A 17,019-nucleotide genomic window follows, 5' to 3' on the forward strand; every position below is an offset into this window, starting at 1 on the left:
TGAGAATTTCACTTTCACCAAACAACAAATCTTTTAATTCTCGTGGACAGGCCTCTTCATTTGGAAAAAACTTTACTTTTCCCTGATGGCAACACAAATTAGATGATCTACAAGTCTCCGACTTAAAGTTTAAATCCAAACAATATATTTGATCTCTTTTCACTGTTCTCTTATTTCACCAAGTAATAATTTCCATTTGTTTGCTCTAATGCAATCTTTACTATAATTTTTTTCAGAATTTCGAATTGTTGTGCTTTCATTATCTCTAACCTGCTCTGTTTTGGAACCTCATTATGACATTCTACTTTGTCATCTACTTTTTGCCTTTTATTTCCGGCCCCAGATGTGGTTAAATCTCTTGGCAAAACGTCTTGTTTCACCGGGACTTGAAAGTATCTCTCTGAAAGGTCACATGTCATCCAAGGCTATAGTCTCATCTCATCCCAGTTTTTTTTTTTATATAATAGAGAGATACATCATAATGCTCATCCAGTTAGCATTTTCCCACATCACATGCATATTACATGGGGACACATTTCTTGGTGTTATTTCACTCCCAGGTATGGAGACCAAGATTCTCCCACATAGCCCAGATCATGTTTTCTTTATGTTTTCTCATTTTATTTCAGATTATGCTCACTTCCCATTAAAGGAGAATCTGATATAGCCTGAATAAGTGTGCTCTACAGTGCACAATTCATCTGAGCCGATGTTCAGTTCTGCTGGGACAAGCTAGAGAACAATTGTCACTATTTTTTAATAGTATAAACAAATTTGAAAAGTTAATAGGATAACATTATACCCATTGTCTGGTTACTCCAGGCGTAGCTATGGCATTTGAAATACTCCAGGTTGGTGGCGAGGGGTGTTGAATCAAATCAGAAAAGGTGAACCATCAGTCTGGTACTTTTATAATGATAGACACAAAACCTCTAGTTAGCCTCACACAGGTGGCATTCATCCCATGATTCTCTTTAGACCTACACTAGCTCAGAGAAACACAGATGGTAAATCTGTGCCTTTGCTAACCATTGTAAAGGGGGGGAGGGATAGACTGGATTCCTGACTGGGTTGGATGGTTCTTTGCCTAACCAAAGGACTCACATATTTGTTAGATGACAAGAGATGGATGGATTTTCAGCTGGGATGGTTTGTGTTCCTGTTCCTTAATGGGAATGTGTAATGAAAGGGCAGGAGGGAGAATACCTATTCAGACTGTATTACTCACCAAGCAGGTAGGTGGCAGTATCCCTTGGCTGGATCACCCAAATGCACACCTGCATTGCAACCTGAGAATTGTAGTCCTGTTGGACCATTTTGCTAGGTTCCATGGGTTGCTGCCTAAAGTGGTTTTCCCTATTCAGTGTTGATTCCGTATAAGCCGGAAGTGCTTCCTCTGTGTAATGTTGTAAGGTGCTCTCAGGTCCAGGGCACTCAATGAGTTATAGTCGGTAAAGGAGAAGGAGTAGATGACAAAGAACAAGAAAAAAAGGAGAGAATTGTTAATTATGTAAGGTAAGCCAGTGTAAGATATTTCTTTAAAATAAACTCTTGTTTGAACCTGGGACTTATGTGTGTGGTTATATTTGAAATTTGGGGCTCTGAGAGACCCCCTATAGAGGTCAGGGGAATGCACCCACCACATGACAAACCACTCGGATTGGGACCTGAGAGCAGCAGGTGACAACCTCAGCATCACACAGGAACAATGTGAGGTTTTTTATGGTGGCTGGAGTGCAAATCCTCCCACCAAGTTTTCCTGGTAAATTGGAGGATCTGCTTGAAGGGCTGGATGCAGATTAATGTCATAACCAGGATGAAGCAATTGCAGATTAGGGTTCTTGTTCAAGGGCCCAAGGGAGTAAGTAGCATCACTTCTGGCATTTATGGGATTCAAACCGTCAACGATGCGGATCCCTAGCCTCATTGCCACCACTTTGCCCCCTATAGGTCACACCAACAGCAACAGCAGAAAAAAATTTACAGAGCATCCCTCAATTTAAAACTGTCATTTCCAGATTTGTTTCCCAATCACATCTTTGTCATTGTAGGACAACACAGGGCTGAATGATCTTTATTAATTTAAATAGCATTTATAGTAATATATCAAACAAAAGAAATGCATTTACTATTAAGCAGACGACGAATACTGTAATCAAAAGTCGGTATAGCTTTGGACTTTCAGCTAATGGTGCCAGGATACCAAATTTAAACTGAGGGCTTTCATTTCAAACACTGGGGGGGTTAGTGAAATGGGAGACGAACTTATAGAAAACACATCTCCATTCCCTCGGCAGGCCTCCTTATCCTCAACGGTGCTGACATTGCTTGCTGGCAGCATGGAGCAGGTGGCCTGCTTTTCTTTTCCTCACGTCCCCCACTCTTTTGCTTCTTTTGTCTGTTTTAAGCTTGTTTGATTCTACCCTTGTATTGTCTTCTGTGTATCCTATCTAGGGATTTTCCCCAAATAACAAATGGGCCCCTTACTTTCCTTGTTACAGCCTTTACCTTATGCTTGATCTCCAGACCATATGTATAGAAAAGGCCAGGACAAATGCTCCTGTCATTCATCTGTTGATGTAAAAAAGTCTGAGGCAGCTACTAATACTCCTGAACTGATATGTGTTGGTCATATGGATACAAACACGACACCCTTCAGTAAGTCTCACCAAGGGGGTTACGCCTGTTCTGGCAGTCTGTAGACCCGTCTTTATGAAGGAATTCCTGTGTATGCTGCATGTCTAGTCCAACACTACGGGAGGCTGGCTTTGAGGAACTGGCACACACCAAGGTGAAACCAACTGAGGTAGAATCCCATTACGAGAATGAACTCCTGGGAACGTTCAAGAAGAAGGTGAGCCAAATCGGGGTCTCAATTTTTTTTTTTTTTTGCTTTGCAGTTACAGAATGGCTTGTTCTGTTTATAGCATGGCATATCTACTGTACTAGGATGATTGGTGACTATAAATAAAATGGTAGTAATACTATGATGGGGTAGCATTTCATTCAGGCTACATTCTCATCCTGTAGTCAGCGCTGATGGGATATGCTGCAGTCCTCTGTGACACAAACTGGAATTATTATTATATTTGTGGTAATGCGATTTTATAAACAGACACTGAAGGGGAGCTCAAAGCTATTTACAAGCTGAAAGTGACACACATCATACATTAACCTCATTGTCACATTCCTCTCACTCTCTGAGGAGTATGGTACTCTGGCCTCAGATAATCAGATAACTGATTTTAGTTGATCATGTGGATACAAACATGACACTCTTCAGGAAGTGTCACCAAGAGGATTATTCAGCACCCAGCAGTCTATAGGCCCATCTTAACAAAGGAAGTCCTGTGTATGCTGTATGTCCAGGCCATTACTACAGGAGGCTGGTATTTAGCTATTCTCAAGCACAACAAAGTCATGCCCAAAAGGACATTATGCTGTTAGAGAATTAAATCCTGCGAACATTCAAGAACGTGAGCCTTTACCCAGCACATATTGAAAAGGGAATCAAAGACCACCTTCTTTTTGCCAATGAAGCAAAAGATGTTTGGGTAGTCACATTCATGCTGTGGGCACCTGATTGAACATATAGAAGAGAGACTGACGTTTTTCTCTTTTCCCATAGAATTTGAATGTTATCAGATATTTTTGTAAATTATATTTTTAAATGTTCACAAATTGCGCAGAACTATCTTCTTATATAATACGCTACTGTGGCTGTTCGTTTGTTTGTCCAGGATTTTAAATCACCTGTAGCTCACAAACTGTTTGACCTATTGACCTGAAATTTGGTACACATATACTATGTGACGTCTACTATCCACTTTCGGGGTGATGATTGACCTACAAGGTTATTCCTCTTTTATTTTATTGTAGAATCAACTCTCGGCAGTGGCCAGCAGGGCGGCTGTGTGGTGCATGCGTATGGGTACCATTCTCATTCCTACCACCTCCACCATCACTTCCCCTACCTCTTCATATCTTAAATAATTTTTGAGGCAGATTAAAAACTTAAGTGCGAGCTTAAGTGAAAAATTTGGAAGACGTACTAAATAATCGCACCACAAACACTGACTTAATCAGTTTTAACACGAAAAGATGCCAACGAAAGAAGAGAATAAGCAGGCCACTAGGGTGGAGAAAAGAAGGGCTGTTTAGGAAGCAGCAAGAGCATCAACCTCTGAGCAAAGGAATGCTAAACATACAGAGAAAGAGGATGAAAACTATGAATACTCAAGTAAAGTGTATTCACTGCACGTTACCGTTACTGTGCGTTGTTACTGGTCCTTATATAATAAGTATGGTGTTAAAAATAAGAGTGAAGCATTCAGAACCAAAGTGTAGTGCTAAGGGTCTATGAGAACCAAGCGGAAGAATAACCTTAAACTGGTGTCTTGGAAATACATCAGACTGTAATTTATCTGCTGTCATTCACATTCAGGGCCTACCCTTCATAATGCCAAAACCCAATAAGGGAGCACTCTCAAGTGTGTCACCACAGGGAATAAAGGGTGTGCCAGTGCTTACTTTGATTTACTGTACCCACACTTAAAAGTAAAAGTGCCAAAGTTGTTCTTCAAATTGATGTCATTAGGGAACCATTTTTGATTCCAAAAAATACAATCTACAGGAAGGCTCCAGAAAGAACCCTTATTTGCTTAGATCCATAACAGGTTCCTCAAAAACAAACATATAATAACAAATTTTTTTAAAATACAAACAAGTTTATGGTTTTAAAGGAACCTTATTGCATACAATAACACAAGATAGAAACAGATTTTCTTATTCTTTAAATATGCTGCTAGCCTACATTAAAAATTTCAGTTTTGTCCACCTACTCAGAAACTTTTCAAAGCCCAAAGAATCAATTTCATATGCAAAGAACCCTTCCCAGAATGACATGGTTCTTCGTCAAGTAAAGGCTCTATGAGACAATACTCAGCCGATTATAATGCCATTAAAGAACCATTATTTTGAACAATTTGGCATATAATGAACTCTGTTGCCCAGGCACAGTACATCTGTTAATGTTTGGAGTAGCTACAATGCTTCTGAAGGGACTGTCACTTATCTGTTGTCATCCAAACACTGCACCCTAATGACATTAACAACTTGTAGAGGAACACTCTTCTATCTCCAATGAGAAGGTTAGGATCACAAAACTAGGCCCAAAACTTTAAGAACCCTCATGAGTACCTTGTTGAGTGGATACGGTCACATTGTTTGATAGTATATGGCTAGGCCCCAAACTGTACGAACAATCATGAGTACCCCTTCTGAGGGAATAGATTAAGCACCTTGATAGTTTCTGTCCAAATACGCATGACTGCTCTCGAGTACCTACATTGAGTGGATGAATTGAACCCTCTCTGTTAGTGCTTAGTTAAGCCCTATTCAGACCTAACCCTAACTCTTATGAATGCCATCATGTTCATGTTTTTTTTTTTTACAACAGCTAAGCTGGTCCCTAATAAGGGGACTTCTTTTCCTTACAGACAGTATAGAACATCTGTAAGCCTTAATGAAGTTGAATGTGGGACAGGGTCCTTCTATAATAAAGTCATCTAATTTATAAAGGGAATGGGTTCTCTATCAAGATAACCTCAGAAATGTTAAGAGGGTGATAGCAAAATGAAATGCCTGAGGCCTCTGACAGCACTGAGAAAAGAACAGAGCATAAAACAAGGACAAAACCAGGACATATGGTCAAAGGAGGCTGACACTTGGCAGCACACCTTAAAGGTGGGAATTCTATCTATATTTTAAATATAACTATCTATTTGTTCATTGCCATACTCAATTTGGGTCAATACCTCAGGGACCACAGCCTATCCAAGAGTGTATATTGCAGTTGTAACAAGATAGTGGTTGGCTTTTAACCAATAGCTTGTAGTTTATAGTCTAACACAGCAGTGAGCAGGCCATCCAGACTGCTGAGAATTGTCTTCATCTACAATTTGTTGTGAAAATATTCACCACTATTTTTTACATACACATCACCAATTGTTCATACTGATGTCTATTTCTTTGGCGTTTATGCCATATTTATTTCTCACCATTAATTGTTTTGTCACATTGGTTTCAACCCTGTGCTGCTTGTGTTCATTATGTCAATTAGGTGACAGGATAAAGGCCACTTTTCCATCACGTCTCTGTCTGAGATTGCAGATATCCTAGGACTTTGCTTGCATTTATTTTTTCTGTTCTATTCTCTATGGGAAGACTCTTGGATACATTATTTCTTTACTTCATTATTTGATTTCTGGTTAATATTTTTGGGCAAGACGACAGTTCTTTTGTATTTTTGGTTTTGAACTTTGCTTTGATTAGCAACTACATTTATTTATCCAGACCATTTTACCTTTCTTCTGTGCTGGTTCTTTATGCAGCATAACACACACTTCTGTCAGCTTAATGCATCCACTTCATCAGAGGTTAGCTGTGCGAGATGGAGTCTGCCTCAAGAGCCCTTGGGTGCAAGGAAGGAACCAATAATGGGCACTATGCCAGTTTATTGTGGGTCACAGCCATATTTAGTCACTCATATTGTACTGTATGTGGTCAATTTACAGTTAACATTTATTTTAGGGAGATGTGAATGGAAACCAAGCAAACACATAGTGTACAACCTCCATAGTAATCAGAGATGTGATTAGAGACCAGGACTCTGAGGCTGTCACCCATTAGAGTTATAGTAGCCAAATGGTTTTTACAATTGAGCCACAAGCTGTTTAAGGGATTTGCTCAGGGTCACTTGGTGAGTCAGTGGTGTGGACTGAAGCAGCACTTGTTATGGTTTGCCTGCCTCATACATTGTTTCCTGTCTTTTTTTAATGTATTTTTTCCTGGTTTTGGAGGTTTGCTATATGTAGAATCAATTTCTGTTCTTCTAATTTTATTTTGAATAATAAATGTATTGGTTTTGTATTATGTCTTTTCCCACAAACATCACTGTTCTGAGACTTTATACTTTGGACATGATGTTGGGTTGCTAAGGAGGGCTTATTATGAACATTGAGCATCACAATATCATTAGCACAATGCTTTAAATACTGGCACAGTGGATCCATCTCTTTCCAAGCTTGTAAATAAACCAAACAGAAAACACTTTGTGTGTAGTGTTCTTTAGATTTCTCAGTCTCAGTCTCAGACTCAAGTCCCAAGCAAGAGGAGTCATTGCAGAAGAGCAGGATGCATTCTGTAATAGAAGAAGTATCACAGAACTAATCTTTAATCCTAGAATTCTGTGTGAGATGTACATGCAACACCAGCAGGACATCTAACATGTCTTTGTGGACTTTAAGAAAGCGTTTGACAAGGTATGGCATGACGCACTGTGAGCTACTATGAAAAGTACAACTTGGGTCATCTGCTGATCCACTCCATCCATTAGCTGTATGCCAGGGATATCAGTGCAGTACTTGTCTACGGCTCAGTGGAGAGTGGGAGTCATGACAAATAACAATTGAAGATCACCAGGATAGGGTACACCATCACAAACCTCCGATTTACAGATAACCGGGCAGAGTGGTGGCTCTGAGGCTAAGTATCTTTGCTGCGATCTGGTAGTTTCGTTGATTCAAATCCCTTTTATTGCTAAAAGAGATCATACTCTGCTGGTCCCCTGAGCAAGGATCTTAACCTGCAATTGGTCCAGGGGTGGTAAACAATGGCAGACCCTGTCCTCTGAGCCCAAGGGGTATGTGAAAACTAACATTCCTAATACTGTACAAGAAATTATATAAGACAAAATAAAGGAGAAAAAAATGACATTGACAGGCTGACAGGAAGTGAAACTGAGCTTCGAAATATGGATTCCAAACATAATAAGTTGATAACAAACAGCAGAAAACCTATCATAATGAAGATTACAGCTCATGGGCATGAGCTGAAGACCATTAGCCATTTCAACTACCTGGTTTTATCATCACCATCATCAACAACAAACAACTTATTTCTTGTATAGCCCAAAATTACACAAGGAATGTCTCTACGGACTTTAACAGGCCATGATTTTTGACATGGCCTTAACTCTCTAAGAATACAAGATAAAACTCCCAAAAAAAACTTGTAGGAAAAAAAAACGGAAGAAAGGTTGGGAAAGGCAATTCATCGAACAAATCTCTCCCAGATATTTTTGGTCTGCAATGGTTGTCAAAAAACTGAGTAATTACAATATACAAAACAGAACACACTCCTCCTCACAGTTCTAGATGGCCAATTGCCATCAGAGAAATAAAAAATTACAAACTTTTTAATCAGTGAAGAGGTCTCAAAAACAGAAGTCCTATCAAGACAATAGCAGCCCTGGCCAAAACTAAAGCCAATCTGGAGGGACAAAAAGATCAACCTTAATACCAAGTTCAGATTACTGCATGCCCTGTTTTTTTCCATCTTTTTTATATGCAGGTGAATCTTTGTGCTTGACAGCAGAACTGCAGCGAAAAGTCCAAGCAGAGGAAATGAGGTGCTGCAGAACTGTTCTGGGGATATTGTACTTTGACCGTGTCACCAATGACAACATCTGTTGAATCACCCAGCAATGAACTATGAAGGCCTGTTTTCTGAAGCTACAGAGGTATGGTCATGCCACAAGATCTGAGGACTTCTCCAAGACAATATTGTAAGGAATGGTCAAGGGTAAAAGGAGAAGAGGCAGAGTGGATGGACAACATGTTGGAATGAACTCGGATGATGCTTGCTGAAACCCAAATGCTGGCACATAATTGGCAAGTATGGAAAAAGCTGGCTGAATGTTCAATTGCATAGTGGCCCTACAGACACAGCTGGTTAAGGAAGCAGACAGATACACAACTTTATGAGTTGTTAACATATCTTCTTCTTCATTCTGTTTACCTTTCCAAGTCATAAATCCTACCTTACCTTTTATCTCCCAGTCGCCACATTAAAATTAGACTGACAGATGTGGTAGCATAATAACAAATGTCCCCATTCACCAGACTACACCAGCTTGTCGCATTTGTACCACCAAATCTAGAATATTAAAGTTGCAGTTTTAGGCTACTTATAACATGCGTAACAAGACTAGAGAAGCATGGCAACATGCTGCATGTTGTTCTGAAATACCAGTATTCAGTGCACTTGACAATAAATTTAATCCTGAAATACAAAAGAGTGGTCAAACTGAGTCCAGGACAAGCAATGGGGAAAAACTGAAACAAGTAGAGACTGAAAGGTGAAGAAATGGATGGAACGAACTTGCCAGCATTATATTAAAATTGATTCCCTAATGGGGTTAATGATTGAACTGTTCGAGGGGGAATCATTCATGAATTGTGGACTTTGTATGATCCTTTTGTGCTTACATGGGTTTTTCTCCAGGTCCTCTAGTTTTCATACCACATTGCTAACACAAGCCCCCGTTAGGTTTACTGAAGATTGTAAATTGTCCCATTGTGTGAGTGTGGCTGTGCAGGAATGTAACCTGCAATGGATTGACCTCTCATGAAGTGTCAGCTCCTTTTTCACATCCAGTGCTACTAAAACTTTGAATTGTATTAGACAGTTTTGCAAAGGACTGATGGAAATTAGGAAGCATTTATTCACCTGGCACACTGGTGGTAACTGGCATGGGTTACCAAGAGGTGTAGATGTTTATGGTTCTCGACACTTTAGATAAATTGAAATTATATCTGCTGGACTGAATCTTGCCAAACCTTTTCATACATTCTCATTTGACAAATCCTAATATAATTTAGCTAGTTTTGTGCGTAAGGGAAGCCCTTTGCTTAGAGACCAATCAAAAGGGGGCTTCTGATCTGTCAGGTAATTTAGTCAAGTCCTAGACAACCATAAACATAAGAGATGTTCTCTGTGCCTGCAGTCCTTGTAGAACAAAGGTGTGGAATGGGCATCTTCTCCCGCTGAAGGGCGTGTAAGGCAGAGTGACTCGGCAGCTCAGGAATCTCACCCGACTGCTTATCTCATTTTAAAACAAATCTACAGGTGTATCGGCATCCAGTCCCACTGCCAATAGTCATCCACCTACCTCTCATTCTCATCTTTACCTTGAACCACAAGGTCCTGTCTTTCTGGAATATGTTTAACATACAGTTAAAAAGTGAAAAAAAAAATCTGTAGGCATTTCCATTTAAAAATATTGTGACTCATACCATAAAAAAATAAAAGTAAAAATATTTGGAGGCAACCAATGCAAATGTGTTTTTAATTATGGTGATTGTGTACTTCGGATCGCACACACTGGGAAGTGCCTCACTTTTGCATTTTCTGAAGGTAGTTTTTTTTTTTTTTGGAGAAAACCTCCGCCTCTGCTCTGAAAACATGGACCTAATGAGAAACAGTAAACAAATCCTGTACAGTCACCAGCAATTTTAGTTACTGCCATGATTTGAATGGGAATCTGTAGACATTTTACAATTATTTCAAGATGTTCAGATTGCATTATAAACCATGCTTCACAACAACAGCAAGGAGGGAGGGGCAAAGGGAGGCACTCAGGCAGGGACTCCAATATTGTAGATACACGCATACTTTAAATGGGTCTGTGTGATCTGAGGCATCAGGGTGCATGGCAACTTTTAAAAATCTGTCACAGTACTATGTGTCTGCACTATACAAAAGAACACTATACAAAAATTAACTGAATTGAATTGAAAGCAAAGCTGCAGATGGAAATTATAAAGCCCAATCAGGTTCTACTTTTCTTTTTTTTTTCCAATTCCAGAATGGCTTGATCTGCTTATGGAGTGATATGTCTGCTGGGATGCCTGGTCAATAAATAAAGTGCTGGAAATTATGTAATACTGTGACGGACAATCATTACATTCAATGTGTCCAGTGTTGGTAGGGTATGCTGCAGCCCCCTGTGACACTCTGCGGGATAACATGAAATGGCTGGAAAAATTACTGAGTGTGTACTGACAGAGAGAGGTTAGGAGCACGTACTGATACAGTTCATTGCCGCACCCACCACACGACAAACTAACTCAGGATCCAGATTAGGACCCGAGTGCAGCCATGCAACGGGTGATACCTCAGCACCACACTAGTTCAGATGGAGTGGAACAGTGTGAGGTTTTTTTATGGTGACTGGAGTGCCAATTCTGCCACCAACCCCAAGTTTTTCCCTGCAGGTTGGAGGGCCTACATGCAGGGAAGGATGCAGATTAATGTCATACCCAGGACGGAGCAATTGCAGGTTAAGGGCCTTGCTCAAGGGCCCAAAAGAGCAGAGAACCTTTTGGCATTTTACGAACTTCGAACCAGAAACCTTCCGATTGCCAGTGCAGATCCCTAGCATCAGAGCCACCACTCCGCCATGAGTGTGTAGAACTGCAGTTTTATATGCAAACACTGAAGAGGAGTTTTGGCTATTTATATGCTGAGGATATTGCATACTGTACACTAAACTCATAGTCACATTTCTTTCAAATTCTGAGCACAGTGGCAGCTATTACCCCATGTAAGTCACGAGTTGTGATCATTGATATTAGCTGTTGTTTTCAGGTGCCGGAATGACAGTTCTGAGATACCTTAGAAATTTTGGGGAGCCAACCGGGTTGTCCCTTTTATTTTCCAAGGAAAAAAGCAAAAAACAAAATAAACAAAAACGCTCTTTGGTGTATGTCACGTTATGTAGGAAAACTCACACAATTGTTAATAAGGTGGGCTAGGTAGGCAAGTCATAGATAACAGAGCTCTGTGGTGCAACGTGTCACTTGAGCCAGTAAGTGATGTCTCCTTCCAGGATGCCAGGGGTTTTAAGGTGGCTGAACTGGAATGTGCGGGGTCAAATGCCTTCACTGGGAGGCTTCTCAGCACTGTGGAGAAAGAAAGTGATGATGATGTTAGCGGCAGTGTCCCTTCTCATCTCAGCTGGTTATTACATACCTCGACTGAGCCTGCGAGGAAGTCTTCCGACATGCAGACATGACACTGTTCTCATGAATTCAAACATTATATCCTTCAGGAAGTTTCAACAAGAGGATCACACGGCTCCTGATCTGGCAGCCAGAAGACCCATCTTCATGAATGAAGTCCTGTGTGTGCTACATGTGTATTACCTAGCCTTCATGTAGTCTACATTCTGCCGCTGCCTGTCTGCTGACAGTCACTCGTCTTGCCAGCTGTGCCAGGACTAGACAATGCTTTTCCATTTTTGCTGCACAGCTGTGGAATTATCTCCCTTTGTCTATATGAACTGCACTAAATTCACTCATGTTTAGGCATCTTTTAAAAATGCACTTTTTAATTATATATTATGAACTGCTTAGTGACTCTTCTACAAGATAGATGCTGTTGTAGTGATGAAGTGTTTAGGACACTGATGCTTGTCTTAGTCTAATTGCGGGTATAATTATAAAGCAGTAGTCCTACTCCCTTTCTCGTATCGTTATCTTACTCTCTGTTGCCTTTGATGCTTGAAACCTTCCAATTATTATAATTTACTTTGTAAGTCGCATTGGACAAAGTCGTCTGTTAATATAAATAATAATAATAAATAATAGCCTTCAGTACATTACAGTGGGAAGATGGCATTCTGTTATCGGCACATACCAAGGTGAAACTCAGCAGGGTCAGCATCCTGTTAGAGAATGAAATCCTGAGAACACTCAAAAAGCTGAGCCTTTAGAAAACACATCAGAATAAGTCATTGTTTAGCAAAACAGAGCTGTGCATCTTTTTTTTTGATAACAGAGTAAAAGATGTTGTTGCTGGGGTAGTTACATTAATGCTGTGGGCACATGAAGGGAGATTTAAGAAATGCCAGCAAAAGATATGCATTGATTGTTATCAGTTGTTTTTGTAAAGTATATTTTTGAATATGTATGCTTGGTGTTGAGCTATCCTCCTTATGAAATAAGTAATGTTTTAAAAATAAGAATGGTTACAAAATCTAACAGCTGAAATTGTTAAGTAGAAATTCACTGAAAAGGAGAGTCTTCAAATGCATCTTAAACACATTGAGGGAGCCAGAATGTGTTTTTTCCACCAGCTAGGAGATGCACATGACAAGAATCTGGATTGAGAATTGATCAAACCAAGCAATGCAACCCTGTCCTTACATCATGTAAAGAAGACTTGCACTTTCTATCTCTTAATAACTCACAAAAGCCTTTGGAGATAGAAATGGGAGCAAAGCTGGTGGACAAGGGTGTTCACATCTTGTAGGCAAATTGTAGCCAGGTTTGGTAAGGCATTTATGGTCATGAAAAATCACAGCATGGGTGATTTGATCTCCTAGACATATCAATACACAATCAAATCAACACTAACTAACAGCAGTGGGTGACGGTGTTTTTAGGTGATGGTGACCCACATCATGACATCTCCTGTTCTGTCAGTTAACTGTTCAAGAATGCTATCTGGATTGTACCACTGTCCCTGTTGTACAGGCAAATCTAGTGGTCATGAGCAAATATGGGTGTAAAACTCATCACTGAACATGACCTGATTTCCTCCCAGCGACCTTGTTGATTGCATCACTTGGTCAGATACTGGTAGCACGTAGTCAATGACACAAAATCTGTACAAGTGACACCACTACCACTACTTCATAATGTGAGCTATTAACAGAATCCCACCTCTGAGAGTTATATGCGTATAACCTATCAATCCAAGAAATGTTCCTGTAGCCATCATTGTCTGACCGTAATACTGTATCTATATGGCCAAAATCTGCTGTAAAACCTTATATAGAAATACCCTGATTCAACTGCTGTCAAAATCAAGCCAAGTTTATTGCTGAGTGCACTGAGTACAATGAAATTCATATATGCATATCTTCTTATATAATATGATACCGTGGCTGTTCGTTTTATCTGTCCAGGATTTTAAGTCACCTGTAGCTCGCAAACTGTTTCACCTATTGACTTGAAATTTGGTACACATATACTACGTGACGTCTACTATCTGCTTTCGGGGTGATGATTTTTATTACTCTTTTTATTTTTATTTTATTTTATTGTAGAATCAACTCTCGGCAGTGTGCAGCAGGGCGGCTGTGCGGTGCATGTATATGAGCGCCGTTCTCATCCCTTACCACCTTCGCTAATCATTCTTGAGTCAAATTGAAGACTTAAGTGCCAGCTTAAGTGAAACATTAAAGAAAACGTATGAAGTAATTGCAACACAAAAGGTAACAATCAGTTTTAACGTGAAAAGATGCTGATGAAAGAAGAGAAGCTGCGGGCCGCTAGGGTGGAGAAAAGAAGAGCTGCTCAGGAACCAGCAAGCGCATCAACCTCCGTGCAAACGAATGCTAAACAGAGACAGAGAAAGAGTATGAAAACTAGGAATACTCAAGTCAAGTGTATTCACTGCACGTTATCATGCAGTATGCCGTTACTGGTCTCCTTATAAAAGTTGACAAAAATACAATATGAAACAATAAGCACATATATATGTACCTGAGGACCTCCTTCTGGGCTTTTTAGGAAGTAAGCAGTACCACCCCAGATCGAGCGGGGGCACTGACACTAATGGTATCTTCTTCTTTTCCTAAAGCATCGACAATTAGCCTCACCCAAAAAGCCCTGAGAAGGTTCTGCCCCTTCTGGTCCCAATGAAATAAAAAGGAGCCCCTCCTGGAAGGTGGCATTTTATTCTGACCTGATGATCAAGAAGGACAGATATTCAACCTTATTTTATTTTTATGGCAGAAAACCCTTTATTTACACTATTATTTAAGGCCCTAACGGCTGTCCTTTTTGTTTAATCTAGATGGAGTGACCCGGTTCATACCCAAGCTGTTTCCCTGAATGTTCTTGTCTATATCCAGGCTGCTGTACATTATAGATACTGCATATATGTGTGTGTGTGTGTGTGTGTGTATATATATATATATATATATATATATATATATATATATATATATATATATATATATATATATATATATATATATATATATATATATATATATATATATACATATATATATATACACACACACACATACACATATATATATAACATGTATTTGAAAGTATTATATATTTAAGCACACTGTGTGTTATGTTACGCTATTTGTTATTATGATTGTCTGTTTTATAACCTTATGACTTATATGTAGAAACTCTCCCTGAATCTACTGATGTGAGAGTCGGTGGTCCTCTACCACTTGCCAGAAGGTAGGAGTGAGAACAGCGACTGTGCAGGTTGGCTGTTGTTCAATCTAAGGTGCGAGTGTTGTGTACGTACAGAACAGATGGCAGCTTGGTGCCAGTTGGATTCTAGGCTGTCTTCACCAAACTCTGCAGTGATTTACGTCATACCGGAAAATGATGCAGGTAGTGAGAATGGACTCCACTATGCACCTGTAGAAATTTCTGACAATAAATGGAGAAATGTGAGCTGTCCTCAGCCATCTGAGGATGCTTAGGTACTGATGATCCCTTTTGAAAAAAGATTTAATGTGTTGTGCCCGCTTCAGACCATCATTGATAGGTACTCCAAGAAAACATCTCACCTTCTCAACTATATCCCCTGAGATGTAGATGGCAGCATGGTCTGCCTTCTGCTTTCTGAAGTCTGAATTCACTCAAGTGTTTGTCGAATTGTGGTGTTCAAATGTCAGATAGCCATAGTGCAAAGTTCCCAGGCTTATCCAGTTAACGTTATTTGCAGCAAGGCCAGTACACATCCTCTGGTAAAGCATAAATGACTTTGCTAGGTTATTATTTGCTTACCTGGATGTGATGCATGCCCAGGCTGGCTCTCATGCAAATTGGATTTCTGCTTCTGGCTGTAAATATTTATTGTGTGTTTCAGTTTATTTCTGCAATTAGGGCACTAACTGTTGAGGTGTCCCGATTTACGATTCTGTGGTGAACAATGAGCGGAGATTCCCTTTGCCACCCATGACTAAGGGCTGAGCACATTCTGACTTACAGCTTCTTTCTGAGGCTAAAAATGACACAAATTAGCACAACAAAATATTTATCTGTGCAAATGCAAAAACATTGCTATGAGCAGAAGAGGAAAGCGACTTGAGAACGTGAAAAATAGTAGATGTAATTTTTGCACATCTGCGTGAAAACGTTTCATCTGCATAATGCGTACCAGGTAGAAAAGTATTTGTAAACTTCTAGGTGTGGGAAGAATGGTGGAGTTAAAACTCGAAATGTTTCACTGGACTGGAATTCGAAGAATCTTTCCATTCAGGTTTGCACGGGTGTCCACTCTTCTTCTCAGCGTCTTCGCCCTGTCGTCGCATCCCCACCTATTCGAGGAGAGGCCGCTCTCTCGGAGGAGGAGGCGTCACCACCTCCGTGGGTGTGGCCGCCGCACGGTACGACTCTTCTTTTTTTTATTTTTTTTTTGTTTTGCGCTATAGTAGGCACTCCAGTCCAGCCAGACTGTGAGCTGGTGCTGCAGGCTGTCACTTCACGGATCGCTTTTACCTGCAGTAGACTGAACGGAACGATAACGCGTGCAGGTGGACTTGGCTGTTCAAAGGGCTGAGCGGAGGAGATATAATACCTGTATTTTAATTTCTTCTGCGAAAGCCTGGAATTGCGAAGATGTCTCTTTTTAAGAAAAAGTCGTCCAAGAGTAACGTGACTCTAACGCAGACCAAGTGAGTAACTTACTTTAAGTTCGTCAGCCGGGACTGCGCTGGAGAGCGTGCGCACAGACACCGTAGAGGGTTGGTGACAGAGACCAGAGCGTGAGCCCCTCTGGAAATGTCTGCGCGGTGCCGTTGATTTAGTGCTCCGTCTCACTTCATGCTGGCTGTTGTAAAGGGTGTGGCGAGGAAAAGCAGGTTACTGCGTGAGCGATTCAGTAACAGGGATCGGGTGGCCGATTTTCAGATTGATATTTGAGCGCTACAGTGTCCAAAAAACCGTAGGCTGGTTTGTGCAGAGCGAGAGGTGTACGTTTAGGGTGCCGCTGTCAGAAGCCTCACCAAAATGGAATCAAAATGCTATCGTCTCCTCGAATGGTCAGAAGGATTTATCCACGAAGTGTTTCAAGAGTTGCCACTGAAAGATTTATTGATGACTTTAATCTGGCACAGTGTGGGGTTGTTCA

General features: G+C 40.4%; 1 protein-coding gene across 2 annotated transcripts in view; it reads left to right on the forward strand.

Moving 5' to 3' along the window:
• The first annotated feature begins 2,810 nt into the window (after positions 1–2,810).
• The window catches only part of ppl (periplakin), a 100,791-nt gene continuing 86,582 nt past the window's right edge, over positions 2,811–17,019 (forward strand). Inside the window, exon 1 of one of the 2 annotated variants that reach the window (XM_039776304.1) lies at positions 2,811–2,854. In XM_039776304.1, the coding sequence (XP_039632238.1) occupies positions 2,826–2,854 (29 nt within the window). In that variant the 5' untranslated portion in view covers positions 2,811–2,825. Of the gene's footprint in view, positions 2,855–16,317; positions 16,565–17,019 lie in introns of those variants that run through there. The other variant, XM_039776303.1, reaches the window with a different exon arrangement.

This window comes from Polypterus senegalus, chromosome 13 (assembly GCF_016835505.1).
Source record: "Polypterus senegalus isolate Bchr_013 chromosome 13, ASM1683550v1, whole genome shotgun sequence".
Classification (NCBI taxonomy): domain Eukaryota; kingdom Metazoa; phylum Chordata; class Cladistia; order Polypteriformes; family Polypteridae; genus Polypterus; species Polypterus senegalus.